This window comes from Phasianus colchicus, chromosome 10, assembly GCF_987193195.1.
Source record: "Phasianus colchicus chromosome 10, bPhaCol1.hap1.1, whole genome shotgun sequence".
NCBI classification, from domain to species: domain Eukaryota; kingdom Metazoa; phylum Chordata; class Aves; order Galliformes; family Phasianidae; genus Phasianus; species Phasianus colchicus.
Genome location: NC_143445.1, coordinates 22009693 through 22033446, shown reverse-complemented (window position 1 = coordinate 22033446; position 23754 = coordinate 22009693). Strand labels below are relative to the sequence as shown.

The 23754-nt window shown below is 40.6% G+C and overlaps 1 protein-coding gene across 2 annotated transcripts in view; it reads right to left on the bottom strand.

Moving 5' to 3' along the window:
- FNDC3B (fibronectin type III domain containing 3B) overlaps positions 1–23754 on the bottom strand; it is a 147682-nt gene that overhangs the window by 22912 nt on the left and 101016 nt on the right. For both annotated transcript variants that reach the window (XM_031614564.2, XM_031614565.2), the window contains exons 12-22: positions 19828–19952; positions 17189–17363; positions 16441–16527; positions 14534–14672; positions 13839–13910; positions 13266–13384; positions 12390–12495; positions 11452–11624; positions 9792–9905; positions 8426–8575; positions 5052–5332 (exon numbers count right to left, since the gene is read on the bottom strand). In XM_031614564.2, coding sequence (XP_031470424.2) covers positions 5052–5332; positions 8426–8575; positions 9792–9905; positions 11452–11624; positions 12390–12495; positions 13266–13384; positions 13839–13910; positions 14534–14672; positions 16441–16527; positions 17189–17363; positions 19828–19952 — 1541 coding nt within the window. The remainder of the gene's footprint in view (positions 1–5051; positions 5333–8425; positions 8576–9791; positions 9906–11451; positions 11625–12389; positions 12496–13265; positions 13385–13838; positions 13911–14533; positions 14673–16440; positions 16528–17188; positions 17364–19827; positions 19953–23754) is intronic.

Genomic DNA, 23754 nt, shown 5'->3' with positions numbered 1-23754 from the left:
GACCACCATATGATGCTATACAGAGGCGACTTCCTCCTCCAGGAAGAAAACAGCAGGAAGACAGGTCTACTGGGAGCCTCCTCTTCAAGTGATGCACGCAAGTAGTTGCAGGAAAAAGAACAAAGACTTCTCTAGTATCTTCAAAAGTGCAGTTAACATGCAGACATTGAATTTATTTCATATGATGTTACTGGCTTGCTTCAGATCAAGAAGTCATTATGTTGATAGTTAATAGTCTTTCCAGTAAAAAAAAGGTGAAAACTGCCTGAATTTTCACTGGATTCTGGCAAGACACCTGTTAGCACATGCACAAAAACAGTAACAGCAACATGACAAAACACAGACTGCATACACCAACTGCATACACCAACACCTTCTGCTTTACTTTGTCCTGTCCTCAAGCATCACAGCTAACTCCTCCCAACAGCAGTTATCACATCTGAAAACAAGGAGTGACTGAAATGAAGCTCGCTCAGATTTCATACCACACTTCTTACACATGGGCTGGCAATGTGCTTTTATGACGTGTGCACGAACATACAGCCCCATCTGCTGATCCACCCTTTGCCAGGTACTTGCACAGGGTAAAAATGTGCCTCTTCTCTCACTTGTGGTTGCTCTCATGGGCTGCATGGAGCTCCTGGGGGCCCTGGTCCCACCATCTGATGCACACAAATGGGCACTCCACCCACCTGCCCTTCTGAAACAGGAGCACAGTGAGAACAATGACAATAAGATCAAATAAAGAAAGGCATCTGATGAATGATGATAAAGGGAAGGCAGTAACTGATTTATTTCCTTCTACCAGGGCTGGATGTGGTCAGCCCATTTCTGCTGATCATGCCACCACAAAAATTCTCTGTCAACTGTCACTCTGCAGGGCTCAACCTATATATTCATTCACATATTTCCCCACTGCATCTTCTAAACAGTAAAAATAAATACATCAAACTAAGTAAATTTAGAAACCATTAAAAGACCTTTAGCAGACCATTATAGCCTCCTTGACCGAGGAAAATCAACACACTAAAGATGAGGTTATTTTCAGCTTGGTCAGAAAATCCTCTGTAATGTATCCCAGCGAACCCAAAAATCATTTCTGAATTAATCTTATGGAGTCTGACATGTGAAGAGTTTCATTCACCAGTTCCCATAAGCAGAATGCCACCAGCTGCAATACATGTGTGTGTGAAAACCTGCAGATTTAAAACACCACAGACTACACAAAAGAGAGGAGACGCAGCTCGGTCTCCTCCTGCCATCAGCCTGAATGTGAGGGACAGCAATCTTACCAGCCAGCCCCACAGGTCCCTCACACTGCACTCTTCTGGAGATGGAGCAAGACTTACCTTTAAACTTCAAAACACAGATTTCGTTTTACAACTCACTGGAGCATTGCTAACTTGAGCATCCATGTGCATTCTTCTCTTTGCATGCTGGAAGATCTTTCCCTTGATGCAGTTTAGAAATTAAAAATGTCTGGAATTTGCATTCCTAAACCAAATTAGAAGTATGTGCTGCTATTTAAATGTAATGGGGCTTATCTGCCTCTGTAAACTATGTAACTTCAGAGCAAAAGAAGCATTCTTAAAAAAAAAAACATCTGTTTTGCAGTGAAGTGTCCTAACAGTGCTGCACAATTAACTATAGAAAGTGTAGAGCAAAGCCTGGGAACAGAGTGTAACAGAAAATTGACATTTCTATTACTGTCAAATACTATTTATTATTTATTGTGGAGTATTTATTTACTCACTTCTAGTTAGATCAGTTCACAGAAAACCAATCCTACCTTTATTATGCTGTAATCACAGCTTCCAGAGCTCCAAGGCTACGTTAACAACACGGAAAGACTGCAGAACTCAGATACGTTCCTGCAACTGGCTGACTTACAGCAGTGACATTTATAGAGTGCTTTTGGAAGGCATCTGCTTATTGCAAAAGCAGTGCTGGTGCCTGACACTGGACGAGTCCTTGTGAAACCAGCCCAGCCTATCCACTAGCTGCATGGCAGAGGCATGACCCAGTTCCTCACACTTTGAATACATTCTAGGATGCAAATCCTTCCTGTGTTATGCAGGCAGGATTTGCTGCCAAGACAGAGAAACCATCAAACTTCCCAGCTCCAAACGACCTCTGCAAAGAGCCCTGAGCTTGCTCTGCATGTATTTGAGTCGCACATGGGCGTCCCATCAGATGGATGCAACACCAGACCCAAGCCAACAAGCCTATTGGGGCAGAACATGAGGGCATACTGCCTGAATCGCAGTGCTATTCAAAACCATGCTCCTTTCTGATTTTTGCTTTGGTGGATTCAAAATAACCAACACTCACTTTTCAAGCTCAGGGCTCCCGCAAACAAAATGTTTACAGTGGAATTCCAATGCAATCAAGCAAATAAGCCCTTGGCTACCTTCAGGTTCTGCTGAAACTTTGTCAAGAGATTTCATAGTCTCAAAACCAGTAGTGTTGAGCTTGTTTAGTCTAAGAAAAACAAAGCCTGGAAGAAAACACATTCACTGCTTTTAGACACAGCAGGGAATAAACACTTGAGAGAGAAAAGAGTTAAGTTAAACAAAACTGACATGAAAAGAAAAACTACTGGTGAAGAAATGAAGAGAATGAGATCAGTGAGGTTCTGAACACCCCTTGATTAAAACAGGGAGGGCTGACATCCATAACCCAGCATCTTTCAGAAAACAGCCTGACAAACACATTGAAAGAAAATACATGGTGTCAATCAACAGCAAAAATACTTTGACATACATTTCCCTGTTACCACAGAAGTCTTTTTGTGCTATAGATTGTCCTGCATAAGGTGCAACTGGATTTGTCCCTTGTCTTCTCTGGCAGACATGAGATGTAAGGATTGAGACAGTCCTTCTCTTGTTTTATTTAAAAAATAAAGCTTTCATATAGCATTACTTCTGATTAGTCACTTACTGGCTTGTACTTTTCACACATCATCTTCTTTCTTTGTAAGAACTCAGTCTTACAACAATATTTAGAACAGTTGCAGACTTAACATTTTCATTTGGATCAGAGACAGCCAGACTCCCCGACTACAAATTAGTAATTTAATATAGTGTTTTTTACAAATTAAAGAAACAAGAATGCAAAAAATAAAACAATCCAGTATGATCTCAGCACAACAATATTTTTACAGCAGCACAACAAGAGCTTCAGGGACTGCATCCTGATTAGAAAGCAGAGAAACGTCCCGTCTATCACTTCATTCTGTACCCTCTGTTTCCAGGCTTTGGAGACAAGGCTGGTATCCAAAACAAAGCTATTGACAACTAGGAACCAGCTAAAGAAGGGACTGAAGGACAAAGGCCTCTGTGATGAATGCTCAAAGCTGTTTTGACTCTTGACTGAACATACAAGGAGAAACCAGGTAGTACAAGATGTACTAACACAGATGATGCCTAAAGACGCTGCACAGCTGGGTATCCAGTCAATAAACAAACTGTTCAGCTTTTTACTACCAGCATTATGTTTTCAATTGGTCTTCAGAAAGTTGAGTTCTCTGGTTTGGCTTGGAATAAGATCCATGAGCACCAGTGTGGAGAGAAAGAGAAGTGGGAGAACATGGTGGTGGAGGGAGGTCAGAAGCATGACAACAGCAACCTGAACTGGTTCAAACTGCTCTGCAGCTTTGTTCATGTGCTATATTTTCACAAACACCTATAGCTTGCCTAGGCCAGCATATAGGCTAGAAGAGGCATCTCCTCTTTTACACTCTTTTTTTCTCTACCCAACTTACAAGGTCAAAAAATATGGATAGTTTTTGCTAAGACCAGTTTTCCCAGTCAGGAATGATGCAACAACACTTTGCTGGCACAGAAGAGGGGTCATCACGAGGAAGGAACAGGAGGCTTCATGCTGCAATAAACACAGCTGAAGATGAGAGAATGCTTCTTTTCTGCTTTTGTCAAAAAGGATCACAGTTACAAACCACTGAAGAACTGCAGACAGCAATGATGCAGTTGCACTTCCTGGATTTATGTGATTCGAACTGCAAGAGGAATTCTTTTTTAAAAATAAACCTACTTTGTTCATTGTTTTACAACACGTTTTTAAAACCCAGGTATTGTAGGCAAAGATCAGGATACATTGCACTGGGCACCATAAGTAATGGAAGTATGCCTCTTTGTTAAGTAACTTCTAGTATGAATATTTGTGTATTTGCTCCATGAAGGTCTCTTTCTTAAAAACATGGTAAAATTTGACAGCAGAAATTTTTATATAAACTCTACAAGATCTGTAGGATTGTGATGCTGCATACAAAGAACAAATAAATGTTACAGTAATTCTGTGCCATACCTAGTTTTACAGCCGTGCAATCAGATTTCAGGCTTTATTAGAACAGTGCTTAAACCAGAATTCCTCTGATCACATTTTCTGCTGTAGTGCCTTTCATTGCCTGCACAGAACCTTTTTTAGTTTTTAATTTTAGTTAACATTGGGAAAAAAAAACACGTAAGCTTAAGCATTAAGCTGACAATGATATTTTTGCAACGTCACTTAGAAATTTAGAATCTGAACTGTTATTGTATATAACAAGAAATTCTTTTAAACTCCGATTATCTTTTAATTAGTTTCTATTTTCCAGTAAGAAAAATAGCTAGAGCTACATAAACAAAAGTTACCTGTGTGCAAACCCCTTCACAGAGATCAATATATTTAATAACAAACTGCTGTAACAGTACTGATAAGAATTTGGAGAGTTAAAAAAAAAAACAGAAGTTGCACTTTAATTGTAGTTCTCTATAATTTTTGGAATTATTTTACCTACCTGTGTCCTTAATGCAGTAGAGCAACTTGAAAAGGAGAGGTCAGAGATAGCAGTAGAAGAGAAAGAGGAAAGAAGAAGGTGGGGAAATGTAGTATTTGAACCTGAACTACTGCAATTTGTTCCATAAAGCAGTTACTGCAGATTTCCAGGCTTACTTGTTTTTCTCCTACCCCCTCTACATGCCATAAACATTTCCCATGTCAAATTAAACCACGTAATCTCATCCTGAATAAATACCACAAAAAACTGTACTCACCGGTATGAGGTTTCTGGAAGCAAATCATGAATAACATAACTCGTAACATTTCCTACAGGAATGCTGATGTCACCAAGGTCAATGTTGTATGAAGTAATCTCAGCTCCATTATTGCATGGCTCCTCCCAGTTCAATGCAAGGCACACAGAGGGTGAGAGCTGACAGGCATCCACGTGCTCATCCTCCAGCACAAAGAGGGTAGAGACTGCATCAGGTACAGACGCAGGGATCCTGCAGGTTACCAGTTCACTGTAGGGTCCAGCTCCTGCCTGGTTAACAGCCTGTGTGGAACAATAACATTGCAAAGAATAAACATTCTCTTTCATATGCCTATCAAGTTTTTAAATCACAAACTGTGCAGCCTGAAACAGCTCCATAGATTCCTCAGAGAGGATGCATCACTGGCTCATTCTCCAAAGGATGATTCATACCCTCTACCTGGATTAGGGTAATTAATATCTTCCTTAGTTACTCAGGAGTGCCCCTCAGGAAAACTGGAGAACACATTTAATCAAACTTAACGGTAACCTTTTCATCAGCAGCAAACTTGGTTTGCTAAGAGGTAACGTCAGAGTCAGTGTGCAGCCAGTGACAGGTGACATCACGGTGCCCAGCAAACTGCTTACCTGACATTATCAAGTTGCTCTGCATAAGAACCTTGGTTTCTGCAATGTGGAACATGACATGCTTTATGCAAGTACAGTATCCCTAAACGTAAGGGGCATTTGACTTGCTGTGAGTTACACAGGTTCCTAGCTCAGATAGTGAACAGTTAATAGGATGCTAAAAGTTTCTGGTATAAGAAAATACAAGCTCAGCATGGCACTAAGCCTATGACTCAGATTTCCCCAGAAGTCACAGGTCACTAGCTACCAACCACCAAAGTACATAGCTCAATATTCTCCACTAGAGAGGAGACCAAACAATTACCAAACTTCTCATCTTGACTGATAGATCTAGGACCCCAGCAGAAAGTAAGGCTCAAACTCTGGCCCTTTTCTGCCCGTTAATTAGAGGCTGATGCCTTTTCAAGCTCGACAACACACAATTGTACAGGCCTGTTTTACAAATGGTTGACTCTCAGTCAGTGCAGAGTGTTGTGTTTCAAAGCACTGCCCACCACCCATACTTCCTTAGCACCTGGGGATGTGAGCTGATTCTCTGAACAGATGACAGAAGCCTGTGTTTACAGTCTTGCCAGTAGGACTATGATGGCAAGGAAAGGATGCGTCAATCACTTGTTTGGTTCCTTGCCTATGCTAGGCTATAGTGACTATTTTTTTCTACTATGCATAGTACAAATACAAAGCCATGCTCTGTTTTTCCAGGAGGCGTTTTATTCAATTGAAGAAACAGATAATAAAGTTAGATTTGTCAGCCCTTAAAAAGCCCTTCAAAACAAATCCCGCTCCAGGGACATCTTCTACTGAGCAAAGCGCTCCTAGAACTGTTAAAATTGAGCCTTGTTTTGTGGTCTGCCTCTAAACCAGTGTTTGGCAATCTGTATCTTGCTCCAAGCAATTTATTTTTAGTGGTGCTTTTAACTGCTTTATTAGACAACCTCATCATCATAACTGATGGGAATTTCATTCTTCTTTGCTTCCTAGATGCTTCCCCCTACCTAAATGACATAATATTTCCCTTTGCAGATGCCACAATTGTTTTCAGGAATATTCATTACAGGAAAAAAAGTTGAGCAACGGAAAAGACAAATTGTCTGCCCTCAAGATAAATAAGCCTGATTCCTCAATTCTCTCTTTTTATTGGGTTACTGTAGATTGAGATAGCAGTGTTGCATGTTTATTAGAAGACTGAATAAAAGTAGTCTGGGAAATCTTTATTTTGATAAAGTGACAGAAATATTTTTTGCAAGAGCTGCTAAGAGACACTAAAAAGAACTATTATTCTCACCATTAAAAAAAAAAGAAATTTCTGATACAATTCAACTCTCCTCCTTTGTCTGCAACACGTGCTTCATTAATTTTCATGTCATCGCTTAAATGTTGCAGCTTATCTTATATCGTGGTTTCTCAGACATGCATCTCCATATAACACAGACTGACTACAGGATGAAGCCCTCTAGAAATCAATGCATGGGTCACTGATAGATCTCAATAAAATCTCTTAGTGCTGTTGCGCATTTCATTTCACTTCATCTATGAAAGAAATTACACTGGCCTTGTCAAAACCAAGGCAGATGTGTGCAACATTTCTGTGGCTCAAAATGTAAAATTACTGTTTGCTTGAAATCAACCCCATACAGCTGTCTGTTTCCATTTTTAACATCAAAATCTCTGAGTTCCCCATCATTCACACAGAAGTGCTCTCATGGTCACCTCCCTGCTCACTGGGTTCTGAATACCTTCCTTCTTGAGTGAACTGATGCACCTTTGGGCTCAGACTTCCAAGCCACCCGTTAATGTTCATTCAACAACTTTTTCCAGCACTGCCAGAGCAAGGTATAGAACACTTACAACTTACAAAATTACTAAGCACAGCTGAGCATACTTAAAGGTGTGGGGCCCTTGCTCTTTGGCTGTTGACCAACTGCTCAAAAGAAACAGTAAAAGAAAGTCAATGTCCTGTTAAAAAAAAAAAAAAAAAAAGCTGAGAAGGAAACACTTGACAGAAGTGTGCTGTCCCTGATCAAAGGAAATGCCCTTGGTGGTCCACCTCCTGCCAGCTTGGTGGGGATATAAACCTTTGGTTGGATTTACTTGCGATACTCCATCTTGACGTACAAATAGATCTTCTGGAATAGAATCTTGTGCACAATTATTTTTACTTCACTTTCACTTACTTTGTTTTGCATTTATTTTTTAGTGGACATAAGGGAGAAAAGAGTAGACATAACCTTACAGATATAACAGAAAACAGTAAAGATGAGGACTCACCTTTTGGCAGCTACAACCATCTATGTGCATGAGAATCTATTCAGCTGCTTTACTTGATAAATGAAATAGATGTTGGAGTTTATTGTTTAAGCTAGGGAATCTTCAACATCCACTTGGGAGGTAAATGTTTATGTATTACCAAAAATTTGTTTTTTAAAAAGTTCTCATTTTATTTTACCATCAGAGCACAAGGTAGCTGTTAAAAGTATCATTCACTGAAAATTAAGAATATTAGACATGCAAGCCACAAGTTACTCCAACTCTCTTGTTGGAATAACTTGTCTATCACTTGAATAGTGTTGAATCAAAACTTTGTTACAGCAGCCTGCATTATTTAAAATAAATGAAGGGTGCACTTGACTTTCAAAACATATAACTTCATAGAGTCCACTTAGGAAAAAAAAAACCCAAAACACAGCAGAAGGTAACCATGACTACATCTTAGGTAGCAATGCATGTAAAACCATGCAACTTCCATACCTGTAGCCTACAGCAGTACTGTGCTGCTGCTGACAGCTCACTTATTTCAAAACAGGTATCTGTGCCATTATATGCAAGTTGTAGAGATTCCTCATCTTCTCCCCACTCTAATCTGTATTCAGAGATGTCAGCACCAGAACATTCAGGACTCTGCAACACAAATATTCATATCATTTGATTTAGAAATGAGCATTGCACATCTTTGTGTTTCACCGGGTAATAAAGAAACAACCTGAAAAAACTCTTATTTTGAAATTAATGGCACTACTACTGTTGCAAATTGAAATGCCCTGAATTAGTGTTCCCCTAGTAGGTTACTGAGACAGACTAGTTCTGCACAGTATTTACCTGAAAGAAATAGACAGAAATGAGAGCATATGCAGCTACTTCACTTTTCATCACAACACTCAGTAATAAATTGTCTTTCCACTGGTTTGGCAGATGCACAGCTGTGGAGAATGCAAAAAAGCATCAATCTAGTCAATCAAAACATCTCTGGAAGAGATGGCCTTCGAGCCTGAAGCAGTTATTCACATTACTGAGAAAAGACTGACCTCAACAATCACGGCAGCTCATCTGAGGTTTTCAATGCAAGTCAGCCATCAAGCTAATGCACAAAGCATTGGACAGGGAAGGTGGACCTGGGTACACTAACGTCCACACAAAAACTCATGAACATCAGTAACTTCCTTCTCACCAGGGGTATTCTTTTGTGGACAGCCAAGGCAAGCTGCATGGCTGAACAGCTGCTGAGTGTTCTGAGAAAGTCTGTGACAGAATTACAGCCTCACATCTTTCCTGCCTGCCTTAATTACATAATATTTTTAATGACACCAATCAACACTTCTGTGTTTCAGCTAAGACTTACTTAAGGAATCTAAAGTCCAAGATGGTGAAGCATGGAGAAGGAATGCATACAGACTAAAATAAAAGTAAATATTTGGGCAAGAGACAAATAATTTTTGAGAAAAAGCTAAATTGTATGCATTTGTGCTGAGTTCACCTCATGTCAGAGACTCCACCTTCACTCAAAATAAATATTTGCCTTCATAATTCCCCCTCAGGACATTCTGACATGCCAGAATTTTATAGAGTGCACTTTAGACAGACCAACGCTACGATGTGACAACAGTGTAGGATGTCCTGTGTCTGAACGCTGGTCCAGATGGCTCAAGATCAACTTTATGCAATTCTTTAAAAAGAAGAAAAGGTGGTTTTTAACAATAGAAGAGTTTCTGCATATGATTTTACTGCAAAAGTTCTTCTGAAGCAGTTAAAATCTCTTGAGCTACTTTTCAAGTGTGCAGTAACAACATTAGTTTGGATAAGGAAAACAGAAATTAAACAACAAGGACACATGACCTACCTCCCAGCTTACAAGTACACGTGTGTCAGAAAGGAAGGACAGGGAAGGTGCTCTGCACTGGCCAGGTGGCCCTGCTGCCGTGGTGATCTCTGTAGCTTCTGAGTATGGCCCGTACTAGAGAGGAACAAGGTATTTGTACATCAATACACAAACACATTCACATCTCACATTCTACAAAGGCTTTTCAAGAACAGCACATAGGAATTTTCTCAATGCAGTAAACTATCCGAAAGATAAATTAGGCTTCCAGCACTCAGTGCTAAATATCAGAGTGTAGCATTAGACCATGTGAATTATTGAGAGGTTATAATGTGAGGAATGCTTAGGTATCAGCAGACTGCACTTTGGCTGCTCCAAGACATCCTCCTGTGCCATGATGACTGCCTGTGAAAGCCAAAGCCAATTCCAATTTTCCAAAGAGTAGGAATGTGTGCTCAGCAATAGAAAGCTGAGAAGCAGTTTGTTTCCCTCTACCTTACTTCAAGGTATTCCCACACCTATACCGCAGCCTGGCTTTCTCTCGTGGCTGTGAGGAAGAGCACAACAACACAGTGGAGGTGAAATCCAGCTTCTTATATATAAAATGCTTGCCACACGTTAAATGCAAAAGGATGGCATATGATGGAGCCACAGTCTGGGTGTACAGCAGCAGCATGTCACCATGTGCCATCTCACCCAGCACTTGTGGAGGCCTCTGTGGGCAGCTCAGCCAACTGGTCAGAGATTTGAGCCTTTGGTAAAAGAATCAGCAAAAGAAAAAACAAATATCAACAGCCAGGAAAGCTGACTTCAGCCAGCAGCACAAGCACAGGAGAACTGGAGCTGTGTGAGTGGGTAATAAATTTTGTTCGGTACATCCCCAAGCTAATTAGAAACCATTCTCCAGAACAAAGGAACATTGCATATCAGCAATTAGAGGAAAAACACTGATACTTAATATTTTGGAATGGAATACTAATAAGTATGGAAAAATGAACCATTATGAAGGCTGTACAACACTAAAATTTTTGTTCCAGACATCCTCTCAATGGGCACCTGTCAGTATCTCTGCTAGCAATGAAGGCTAAACTCACTGCTTAGTCTGAATTACAAAATGTACACTACAAAGAAATCTCACATATTTACTCTGGCTGTTTCATTACATGACAGGACAGAGAAAGGCTATTTGGCATGTCGTTAGGAAGATGTAATCTTACAAGAAAATCATAAACAAGTTTTCCTCAGAGTATATCAATACCTAAGTGAAATTCATTGTTTTTACACAGTTAAGATTTGAAATAGTAGAAAAGGTCAGTAGAATAAGAGTAAAGAGATATATTCTTGTAAGAAGATAAGACTGCTAGCAGGGATTTTGCACATTTTGGTCCAGCTGACTCAGGCCAGCCAAGCCACGTAAATATCTGAAATCTCATTTCAGAAGAGCTAGATTCAAAACCACAGCTCAACTTCAAAAGTTCCTTTAAGCACTTCTCACTTTATTTTCTCCTGCCCATCTCACTTTTGTCCTTCTGATCATCAGCGTGAATGCAATCACTGTCCAGAACTGCACATCTTTGACTATCAGCACTAATACACAGTCCTGGATGGTCATTTGCATCTCTGGCAATTTACCACCTCCAGTGAGAAAAAGCCAAGCTATGGTCCAGCACACTGCACATACCCCACCATCGTTCAGAGCTCTCACTCTGAACCGATATGTTGCTCCAGGGAGAAGGTTGCTGACTGTGCACTCCAGATCAGGACCATGGTACACTTCAGAAACAACTTCTTCTGGTTCTGTCATTTCTACGCTGTATTCCGAGATGGGACAGCCACTTTCTGATGCAGGGACATCTAAAACATAAACATAATGTCATTCATTAATAACATAAGGGCATATGCCAGAAAGATTTCTTATTTCATGTATCACTGATCTATCACACGCACACAACATATGGATACGTATTATCAGCAAAAATTTCCTTCTTTGATAGATGCCTTACCTGCAATATCTCCACTACACGCACAATCAGCATAAATTAATTACTCATAACCCTAAACATTCACCAGGTCAGACTGCCATGTGGAAGATCAGCAGCTCCCAAGACCATGATCTTTCACCCTGGGAAACTGTGTTTGCTACCAGAAGGTGTCCAGCTACTTTTTAAGCACAACAAAGTAGTTCCTCTTCAGAAGAGCTGTTTTTTGCCCCAGCACAAAGAATAGGACTGAAAACATTCCCTCTGGGTCAAAGACAATTTAGGAGGCACGTGGTATGGGGTCTGCCTGACCTAATCTTGGCTGCTCGGCTGTTGTTGGACACAGGGTAGTGAGGGTCACATACACTCCAAAACTACTACTTACACATGGGATTTCTGGCAAAGCCTCACTAACACCTCATAAAAATACAAGCAACTTCCATTCTCAAACTTCATTAGTCACACTGCTAACATTTATGAGATTTTAAATCTCTGTACAATGATCTAAACCTTGCGCTTCACTTGAGATAACAGCTTTTTGCAAAACTGAATTTGTTTCCCACATCTGTGTTTGGCTTGCTATAGGGATCTTGTCCACCATGAAAACAACCTATTGGATTGACATGCTCCTATGGCTTACCCCATTGCAGCTGAACTTCTTTGTGCTTCGGCTTCCCCAAAACTCTTGGTGGCCGGCAGTGACCTGGTGCAACACTTAGCGTACGGACAGGTAAACTTTCTGAACACTGGAAGAGAAAAAGAGCTGAAGTTAGCTCTGTGGTACTTCTAGCACCTGCAAAGCAAACCACGAGTAGAAAGTGATAAAAAAAACCTACTTTCTAGAACAACTATTTCTAAAAGTTTATATGAACAACAAAGGGCAGCAAATGCTGTCAAGCATGTTTCTTACAAGTGCAATTAGCAGACTTCTTCCACTAGCCTATTACCATTTTATTTTTCCTTGTTTCTAAAATAGCATCAAGTCCTAATGTACTCAATCATAAAAAAAAAATAAAAAAAAATCAAAGCAATTAGAATGAAAATGAAAGTGTAGGTACTGAAATAATTTTAAACTAAAGAAGGGAACGACAGCAATCAATGGCTGAAAAGGGAGCCTAAAATTTTCCAAGAACAACTCATCCACATGGAAGCTGATCACCCCTACAGTCACCAGCACTCGTCAGTACAGGCTCATGCAGATGAGAGCCTGTGGCATTTCTCAAGCAAGTGGTCAGACCAAATACTGTGCTTTTCTCTAGACTAAATGTAAATATCTACAGGTTGATACTGAGGAAAGCAAATCACCATTTTGACTAAAATTCACCAAATTCTTGTAGAAATCCTCCAAAATTTAGCAGCTTGCAAGAAAAAATTAACTGCAATCCTTGTAGCTTTATTCTACTCTGGAGAAAATATTCACCTTTTAAAAGCAGAGATCATTTACCATATATAGCAGATAAATCTCCAAAAAAAAAAGACAGAAAATGAATAGCCCTTACTGTTAAATACTACTTACCTGACTGTGTCCGCCAGTGCTGATACAGCATGCCCGGAGTTTGTACAAAGTGCCTGGTTTCAAGTGAGTACAGGTGTATTCTGTAGCTGATCCACTATAAGCCACTTCCCACTGATTTGCTAGAAAATTACATATATCCAAGTTCAGAAAAGCATAAATGCAACAAGTCTACACATGTCAAAAATAACATCTTTAACATGGTTTTCCCTGTGATTTATTTCCTGGAGTAATGAATTTCAATATTACTATGAATATTATTCCTGTTTCAAGTATATACATACCTAGACACGTATACAGGTAGAAATAAACACAAAAATACACACAATATATGTATTTCTAAAACATATTAAAAATAAAATAAAACAGTAGGTTCAAGCCCTATAATGTAAAATTCCACTGGTCATGGAGAAAAAGAGCATGCTTAAAACCAACCAGTCAACCCTTCCCCAAGAATTCTGTAAATGTTAAGGCTGTAACTCAGTTTCAATCACCTCTGCATCACACTAATAGAAGGGTCAGTATTTCTTTACAATAGTCAAAATGGATTGAAATGAAAATTTGTTTCAGGTTTACCTTCCGGACTTCCTTGAGAAATCTCTAAGAGATACTTCAGGATTTCTGAACCACCGTTATCTTGTGGAGGATCTTAAAAAAAAAAACAACAAAAAACAACCAAGTTGTTAGTAAATCAAGATAAGGATTGAAATAGAACAAAAAAGATTACAGAAACTGTTTCTGATTCTGCTCCTTCTTGTCCACAAACCACCTCCCACCACACTACCTACACCAAGAAATTCACAGCAGAAGTGGACAGCAGAATTTAGCTTCCAGAATGGCTCAGAATAAGGTGGTTGGCTAATATTTTATAAAGATGCCACAAACAAAACATATGGAAAAAGCATTGAAAAAGATGAGATATGGATGTTTGTCCCATTGACAAAGGAAGCAGCTGGAATGAGAAGCAGCATCCATCTACAGTGAGGCATGAAGCAGAAGGCAAAAAGCCTGAATGCACACTTGATTAAAAGTTCAAGTTCTCTAGCTAAAAACAAGCAACAATTCTGATTCTTAAAGCATAATTGCTTTTACACACCTTCCAAAATACTCACACAATTAAGCTGGTGAGATTTCCAAATATATGCTACTTTGTGTATTGAGAAGCCGCATGAAATCCACGTTACAATACATACTAACAGAACTACATCCAAATTCAACATTCAACATTATGACCCCCCCAAAATCCCCTATGACAAACCAAAGTGGCTTACCCCACTTCACACTGAAGCCATGAGATGTTATCGGCCCTTTAATGACAGGTCTGGTTGGAGGTCCTGGCCTGTCGGGGCTGGTTGTGCAGACCAAAACTTCACTTGGAGAACTTTTTCCTTCCACATTAGAAGCAAACAGCTGGGGAAAAGAAAAAAAAAAAAAAAAAAAAAAAAAGGTAACAAATTTAACATTGTTTCCTGTAATAGTTTTGCACAGGATACATATCATTAAAGAAAACAGTATGTCACATTCCAAAATAGTGTGTGGGATGTTAATAACAGCTGATTGTCAGCATCATTTCTCCAGAAACCACACTGATTTTCCAACCTCTTCACCAGCAACAGATGATGGTGAGTTTAAGGTAATGGCATGACTGTTTCTGTTTAAGAAAAGAAAGTCACAGGGCAGCTTGAGGTTATTTACTCACAGGAGATGAAGATGACAACAACTATGCTACTATTACTTTGGAGGCATTGCAAACCAATATTTAAAACAAATTATTTGAGAGTATCAGTGAGCAGTAATTAAAAATGTAGAGTAGTATGACAGGCAACCTAGTGATGTGTGATCTATAGACCCTGAAACTAGCAGGATGTGCACCAACTCAGCTTTCTCAGATGAAAATCTTTCGTCTCTTCCCAAGAACACCTTCTGGTGACTTCAGTGAGAATGCTGCTAAGGGAGGACGTGGGGACTTGGCCAGGAGACAGAGGAGATCAGGATCATACAAGAAACCCCAAATGGTCTAACACTGTGTGGCTGCTGAGAGCTGTGTTAGCTCATATGAGTCTCTGGGACATAAATCTGCTGCCAAGGAAGTGAGTAATAAAATATTTATTGTAATTGCTAATAGTAAATATAAGCTAGCAGGAACTTTTCCACTCGGAGAGCTCTGCTATTCTCAGGAACGGCCATTTCTATCTCCTTCTCCCAAAACCAGCTTCTGGAGAAAACAATTTGTAATTTTTAAGGCCAAAAAAGTAAATTGAAGTTCTCCAGCCTGTATATGCTTGCCTTAAAGAAGTCATCAGAGCCAGTATCAGCTCACTGTTTCTCACTGAATTTGCCTGGCTCTTAATTTTCTGCACATGGAAATTCTACCCTTCTAGTTTGCTAAACTGAAAAGCCACTTATGATGTGGACATCCCCACTGACCTGCTACCCTCCTCATCCCTGCTTCTTTATTTCCTATTGCCACCTTTTCTAATTATTTAATCACCTCTCGGTTCTCTCTCTGATTTTCAATTTGAGGCATCCTACCATGAACACCAGATAGATGACATGGACAAACAGCTCTAGGCAATCAGTTTGAGATATCAATGTAATACAACCTACTTATAACTTATAAGGAACTTATACATTCCTTTATTTGTACTGCTGAAGTCTGCACTAACCCAGCAGGAACTGAAACTTCATCTTAAACTGTTAATTTGTGATCTTTGACACTTCTGAGCCCCTGCTTCCTCAGCCTCAAGTCCCTCACCTTCTCATCTGCTTGATGGAAATAGAAATGAAACTTTGCTTTCAAGTCATTGATAAAATTACTGAACAACGTATACCAGAGCTGTTTTGTGGGGTACCTCACTAGAAAACAGTCACTGATCTGCATAAATTAAGTTCCTCCCCACTCTTAGTTCACTATTACCTGGAGTTCCATAACAGTCCACCACCTATTTTTTGCCAGCCCAGAATTAGCTAGATGGCTCCCACTGCTCTTTTTACAACGCTGCTGTGATACGAGTTAATGGAATTAATCCATCAGTATAAAATAACCCCTGATGTCACGGGGAGAATTTGGATTGGATGGCTCATCTTAGCAGGTGGCAATAAAGGGTCCCTACAGCGCCTGGAGAAAAAACATCCAGTTCAGGAAATGCTATGCAGTGACAAAAATAAGAAGATTCACCCTGAATTTATACTGCGTGCTTCTTTTGAGGTTCTTCACAGTACAGGCTTGCTCCTCTCCAGTGTACTTTGGGTGAAACACGCTATCCTAGAGAAACAGACAAAAATAAACACACTTCCAGTTTGCGCTCTCTGTATTAATGTACAGCTAGAATCTATTTCAAAGAGTCTTTGCAATCAAGGTTTTATTTTTTTGCCTTTTTTAGGCTACTAGGTCACAGTAACGTTCTGTCTAGGACGGTGCAACTGATCTGAATAATATAATTTGGCTGTAAAATAAGCGTGAGAGCAGTAGCAGCAGTTTATCACATATAAGAGAAATAAAAGTGACAGATGATGACAGAAAGCAAGCACACTCCTCGGCAGTCAGCAGAACATAGAGGACTATTTAAGGACAAACTGCCCTATAGGTTACGGTCTCCTCTGAAGCTTTGTAAAGGAACTGTGCATGACAGCAGACAATTTTTGCTAAGAACTTCATCTAATTCTTAAGCTAAGGATTCCAAATTCTGCTGTGGAGCTGAACAAATCACACATCTTTGTCCTGCCAAATACTGCATACTCTCAAAAGGCATTCTATTAAAATATTCTTTTTTTTCTGTTACATAACGTTTTAAGAATCCTCACATAACCTTTGATTGGAACAGCCCTTCAGAATAGCAATCCATAATACTCTCAATAAACTTGGACTAATAAATGGAAACTCAATTTGAGCTACTCAGTACGCTCTGTAGTAACACAGCACTTACATTATCTTCTTCCTGAATTTCCAAGGTGTAGGAAATCACTTCTTCTGGCGTGCATCCTTCTACTTTATTCCACTGCAATGCAACCCATGTAACACCAGCTCGAACAAGCCTTGGTGCAGAGGGAGTCTGAGGAATATTACCTGCAGTGTAGCATACCACCTCCTGGCTGTACCCACTGTACGGGAAAAGAGGAAAGAGGAATATTTAAAGACAAGACCACAAAAAATACCTCATTGTATTCACATGCATATTTTGTCGTTTCAAAAAATTTAGATGCTGTCCAAGTGGAAAAAAAAAAAAAAAAGAGCAGGCAAAGTTAAGGAAAAGTCAAAACTAAGGATAGAAATAAACACAGCATTATCACAGAATCATAGAATTATGTGCCCACACAGTGATTTTTATGAATTTCACTACAATTACATTTGGAAAAATACCTGATTGCCTCAAAAATATTAACTTGCTCTTAACTGTGAAGTAAATCTAATTTAACAAGGAGGAACTAAAACATAGCAAACAAAGCCTGACTTCTAAATTTTCACATGTTGAATTTGAGATGTAGTTTCCACCTCTAACAAACTTGGAATACAGCTTTATTTAAGCTCTATCTCTGAAAGCCAAGTGCTTCAGCAAATCCAGACTCAATACTTCAGACATCCCCTCCAAAGAAAGTAGGGGAAACATATCCATCCACGACCATGCCTACTCAATAACACATAGGAGGTGCCTAGTGCAGTCTCAGATACCTTCCTCCTCTTCAGGTTGGCTTTGCTCCTAACTTTACCTACTCAAATTCCTTTGCATTTAAAGCTGAGAACAAAGTTGTTCCTTCAGGCTGTTCCTGTTCAGGCTACAACCAGAGACAACAGCTGCAGAAGAGATGCACGCTCTCACCTTGTCTAAAACCCAGCATGCAATGCCTTGCAATGCAACAGGCTGTTGTGTTGAACAAGTGTGGGAACAGCTCCCATAAGACCCAAGCAGGCTATATTACGTACAACAGAAATCTGAGAACGACATTTAAAGCAGCTAGAGTTTGGTGGATCTTAAGGAGTACATCAGAACTCTCACCTGAGTGCAATTTTCAAATCTGTTTCTAAAGCACAATCTATTTTGTCAGTTCATCACAGGGATGCAATGCACACAAAGAAGCCACAGCTCCTTTCCCAAGTTTTTCTCAAAAACAACACAAGAACATGAATTGAAACGTCCTAACAGTTTAAAAACAAACCACCAATAGCCAAAATCTGAACAAAAAGAAGAAAAACATCTCAGATGATAAATCCACAAGCCCTAGAGCCAACACCATCTTAAAATATGAAGTGTTAGATGACATTAACATGCCATAGTTCTGAGTGCTGTCTATAAAAAACAAGCCACGTGCTGTTGGTGCTTATCTCACAGACTAACACACAGTGGCTGACACGAGCACACTTCTTTGTAAACTCATGAGAAAAAAGGAGAGTATAACCAAAAAAGGGGGGGGAGAGTTGAAGCACGACTGAAAATATCTTAAAAATCTGGCAAACAGAAGAGATTCTCAAACTGTGAACTTTGCAGGGACATCATCATCATCGAGCAGCAGCACTCTTCTTTTCTGCGCTTAGCAGCTCCAGCTTACATCTCTCTGCAGTTGAAGGACTATTTAAACGGGGAGGGAGGTGATCTTCCAAGAAACTGGTGAGAAACTCTGCAAACATGAACTGCCCCAGCATATCTCCAAGGGAAAACACAGGATCACAAATACAGTAACTTTCTAAAGTTACATATTCTTAGGAGTTTCACGTTTTGGAAGATAGAACAAAAAAAAAACAGTCTCCCTCAGCAAAGCACATCATTATAGGCCAGCTGTTTATGTTTCCTTCTTGTAGTAATTACTGGATCCTGTTTAGCTAAGGACAGTGAATGAGTACACAAAAGCACTGGTTGTTTAGCTTCTTCACAGCTCAGCATTTCCTTGCCTGCTCTCCCTTCCACGAATAGTCGAGCACCCAGCCCTTGCAGCACCATGTTCCTTGGGTACACTCTGGCCCTTGCTGTGCAGTGCCTTCCCAGGAGGTCCCTAAGGGTTGGAATAAGCCTGATTTCTCACAGCTTTCATTTGAACGCATCTGCTCCCAGGCAGAGAAAAGCCTTTGGGTGTGCCCATCCTCTCTGGGGCCAGCCCTGCCAGTCCTGAAAGAAGGAAGGGACTGTACTGCTGAAAAAAGACAGGGGACCTTTGCTGTAAAATAGGAAAATAAATACATCAAGATTCCTTTCAAAATCTGTAACTCAACTTCCTCTTGCTTGTTTTTCTTGGTTCACAGAGGTCCCTAAGGGGAACTTCACATAACAGATGTATTCTTTTTGTATAAGAAACAGACCACAAAACACCATTTAACACCTCAAAAGAAGTCTCTGCCTCAGCCAACCTCATCACTCAGGGCAGTTCCCTGGGAGGCCAATGACCCCACCAGGGGAGATGTGATGAACACAGAAGTGTTAATGATGGACCAAGCATCAGATATTTAACTCAAAATCATAAGGAGGAGAAAAAGTGAAAACAAAACAAAGCAGAAGTCTGCCTTTATGATTTCATTGCAAGTTAAACTCTAACAATTACTTTTCCTCCAAGAAGTGTGCATGCTGGGCTAACTTACCTAGTACCAATGTCATTCTGAGCTGCGAGTCGGAAGGTGTAACCCAAAGCTGGACACAGCTTAGTCAGCTTGCAATGCTTCTGGCTTCCAAAGTAGCATTCTCTGAAACCACTGTTCCTTTTTCCCTAGAAAGAGCAGAGTCTGTAATCAGATAGCTATGAAACAAAACCGGGCGTTTCTTATTCTAAGAACTGTTAAATGATATTAGATTTAGAGGCTTTCATACAAGAAGTGAGCAAACAGAACTGGAGCACTGCTACATTACCTAAATTAATACATTTACGTGCAGAATGTTGTCAGATCCCTCCTCCTTCCAGGTTATCTTCATGAGATGTATTTACAGCTTTTATCACTTTAACTGAAATGCAATTTATCCTATTCCCTAATCTCAAAGCATACAAGCTGGGTGTGGAATTCATCTCGGGAGCCTGCAGCCAATTTTTCTGTACACCAAATTCCATTGGCCCTTCAGGAACACTTCATCCCACCAGAGGGCTCTCGCTGCCCGTTGTCAGCCTGCAGTGCTCCAGCTGCTCCATGGGACAGGCACAGCACTTGTCTCTGCAGCTTTTAGTTTGGGACTGCTTCCAATAAAGGTGCCCCTCACTACAGTTAATATTCAAACAGCCCAACCTGCTGCTGCCTCCTTGGGCTCTGCCCCTCTTCCCAGGCACCGTTCTTCTCCCACGGTCAATGCATCACTTCATCACAAAAGACTCCCAAAATGCCCAAGTGGGATGTACATTTTTCACCAGATCATTCTCCAGCCCCTGCTCGTTTCCACCTCCTTGCACTCGGATCGCAAAACAGAAGCAAGAGCTCCACAAAACACGTGTAGTAAATCTCTTAAGATGTGTTTGCCAAACTAAAACAATCACACAGACCTCCAGCGCTGCACAGTTTGGAGGCACTGAAGGGACGTTCAGCAGAGCAGCAAATAACCATAACTTACTTTTATTTACCCAGTGCTATTCTACATCTGTTCTAGAACTTGTTTTTACCGATGATCTCCTTCAACTTCACCCATCTGCTCTGGCTGCAACATTGCTGCACAGCCCAACTAAATTCAGGGGTGGAACTTCTTCCAATTCTAACATCCCTGAGTATACAGTTACCTGATAAAAACTCTTTTCAACAAAAGCAGAGGCCTCCCTATTTCCCAGCTCAACCTGCTCAGTACCCTGACTACACAAAACCCAGACACTAATCTTATGTTTCAGTAAAATAACCGTCAATCAGGGCTGGACTAATAAGAATGGGGCTTTTTTCCTCTATGCAAACTCTTGTAGATTCAGAGGCCTTCGACTAATTTTTCTTTGATGGTTTAAAATCATCCTGACTTCGCTTTGCACTTGAAAACATTTAATCTCTTTTTACTTTATGCTTAGGGATGTATTTTTTTCATCACTTCCCTGTGCTTTTTCTCCAAGAGAAGAGAGTGACCAAATGCTAAGCATGTGATTAACGAGTACAGCAATGGCTGGCTGGAAAGGGAAGCCATGAAAAGCCTCACCTGCAACACAGCACCTGAACTGAGAGCAACAGACCATGGAAATTCCACTCTGTCAGACTGGTGGGTTAAAACCCAACTTTAATGTTTGGTAATCTTCAACTTCATCACTGTACAAATTCTGACACTGTATATATCTTTCTTCTGGATCTGGTATCATGCATTCCCCAAGACTCACTCAGAGACTGACTGGTATTCAAGTTACTCAGACCGGCTGGTATTTCGGCTTCTATTGGCACTAATTGGATAGGCTGGCCGATATTTCTAATTATTCTGGCATTAATGGCCTGGAAATAGTCTCTCTGCTCCTTCCCTCCCAAGATTTATGAAAGCTTTAATGCTGGCATAATTATGGACAAGCACAACTGGCAGGCTGGTACTGGCTGCCTCCCAAGAGCCTTGCAGCTTTCCCAGAATCCTTCCCCTATTCTTTGTATATTCAGCATCCAACTTTTAATCCTCTAAATAATGTTTCGTAAGTTGCTTAAAATACACTGTATCATTTCCTCAAATATTTCTAATCCACAAATTTCAGAGGGAGAGCAGCCACTGTCTGACTTCCCCAGCCCTGCTTTCTCCAGCCCGCACTGCCTTCTATTCACAGTGACAGCCCATGCTGTGCTGGCATCAGGGCCCGTCCGAGGAAACGGGGGCAATTTAGCTCCACAAATCCATTAGACTTGTACAATGCTACAACACAGCATATTAACAGAGATTTTAAAAGGTTTGCCTGCTGTTTCAGCTCCGTTTGAAGCTACAGGCATACTTAAAACGGTGCTGAAGTTTCTCGTGGAGATTGGGTTGATGGAGATGATGGGAAAGAGATTCTAAGCAAGTTTTGTTGGCTACTGTGCCTGCAGAAGACAACGTCAGAAGGGACGAGCCACTGCAGGAGAAAGGATGCAGGAGCAGAGCACAGCCCTTCCCAAGCCCTCACTGCAAAGGGCTTGAATGGAAGCTGCCAGCATCAGACCTGCAAGCAGGAGGCATGGTGACAATCTGTTCCAGGTCACGGCAGCTTAACTGCTGCACTTGGTTCACGCTGGCAATAAAAAGCACCAGACTGATACTCAATCTGACAAAAGGACACCAGGCTGTGATGCAGACTGTCAGGGGTGATAATAAACACACCTGAACGTCTCTGCAAAACATTTATTGTGCAGGCACCGCTACAAGTGCCTGAACTTTCTGTATATACAAACACTGAGAAAACAGAGCAGGACTCATGAAACATCCCTAAAATATGTACATAAAAAGCAAATGGTTTTATCCAAACATCTCCTCCTGCATCTCTAATAGCAGTGACACGGGCACAAAACAGACCTAGAGGGCAGGACAGCAAATACACACCCAAAAGCCCAAGCATGAGAGCAGAGGTCTATGTATCCCAGTCCTGGTGGACCATCACTGGGGCACACGGACCAGAGTGTTAGCTAGTACAAGTCAGCACATCTCTGCCAGCTGGTCTTAAGACATTTAAGACTTCTTGGCAGAACAAAATGATCTCCATCTATCAGAGTATAAACTTCCATGCATATAGAATTAATTGGGTGGTAATGAACTTGTCTCTCTCTTCCACAAATTAAAACACAGTGCTCTCTGGATCAAAAATAAGGCATGAACACACTGCATGCCCCTGTCTCTGGCTCAGGAACAGTCCTACGGACAATGAATAGGGTATCCTCACCATCCATATGGACAAGAGAAACATTTATTTACTACCACTCAATCACATCATTTCATGTCTAATTACTAACAAAGGTCTGATTCTTACAGCACTGCCAGGGGCATTTTCTAATGCAACTGCAGTTCACTAGGTTTGAAGAATGCTGGCATCTGGAGAAAGCATCAGTTCTACAGCGATGTTCTGTTACGTACATTTTTAATGCAACTTATTCAGATCAATCTTTTTTACCCTGAATGATGAATCCAGGCTCTGAGTCACCAAATGGCTAGTTTAGGTTCATAAGGTCAAAGGGGAATGCAGAAGAAGAGACAGAAGGTGGAGTTCTCCCTAACTGCTGCTGTAACAGAGTGCTCCCAGTCTGCTGATGCCACTCCCAGCAATCAAAGTGTGGGCACATCCAAATCCCCTGGAATTGCAAACCACTGGAGAAGAGGGGCTGCTCCTAACACCCCTGAAGTCAATGGAAACTTTGCTACCAAGCACACAATTTAACTGAGCAACAATTTGCTGACCTATCGCTCTCTGTTGAAGAACGAAGGTCCCTCTGCTACTTGAAGCTTTTCAGGCAGTTTAAATTAAACCAGTTTATTAGCAAGGCTTTACAAAGATCTACACCAGAACAGAGAAAGAAAGAATTTGTCTTTTCTAAGTAACAGATAACAGCCCATACAAACAATTTAATCCAAACTGGGGGAAAAAAGATGAAATAGCAGGATTAGCTTTGTCCATC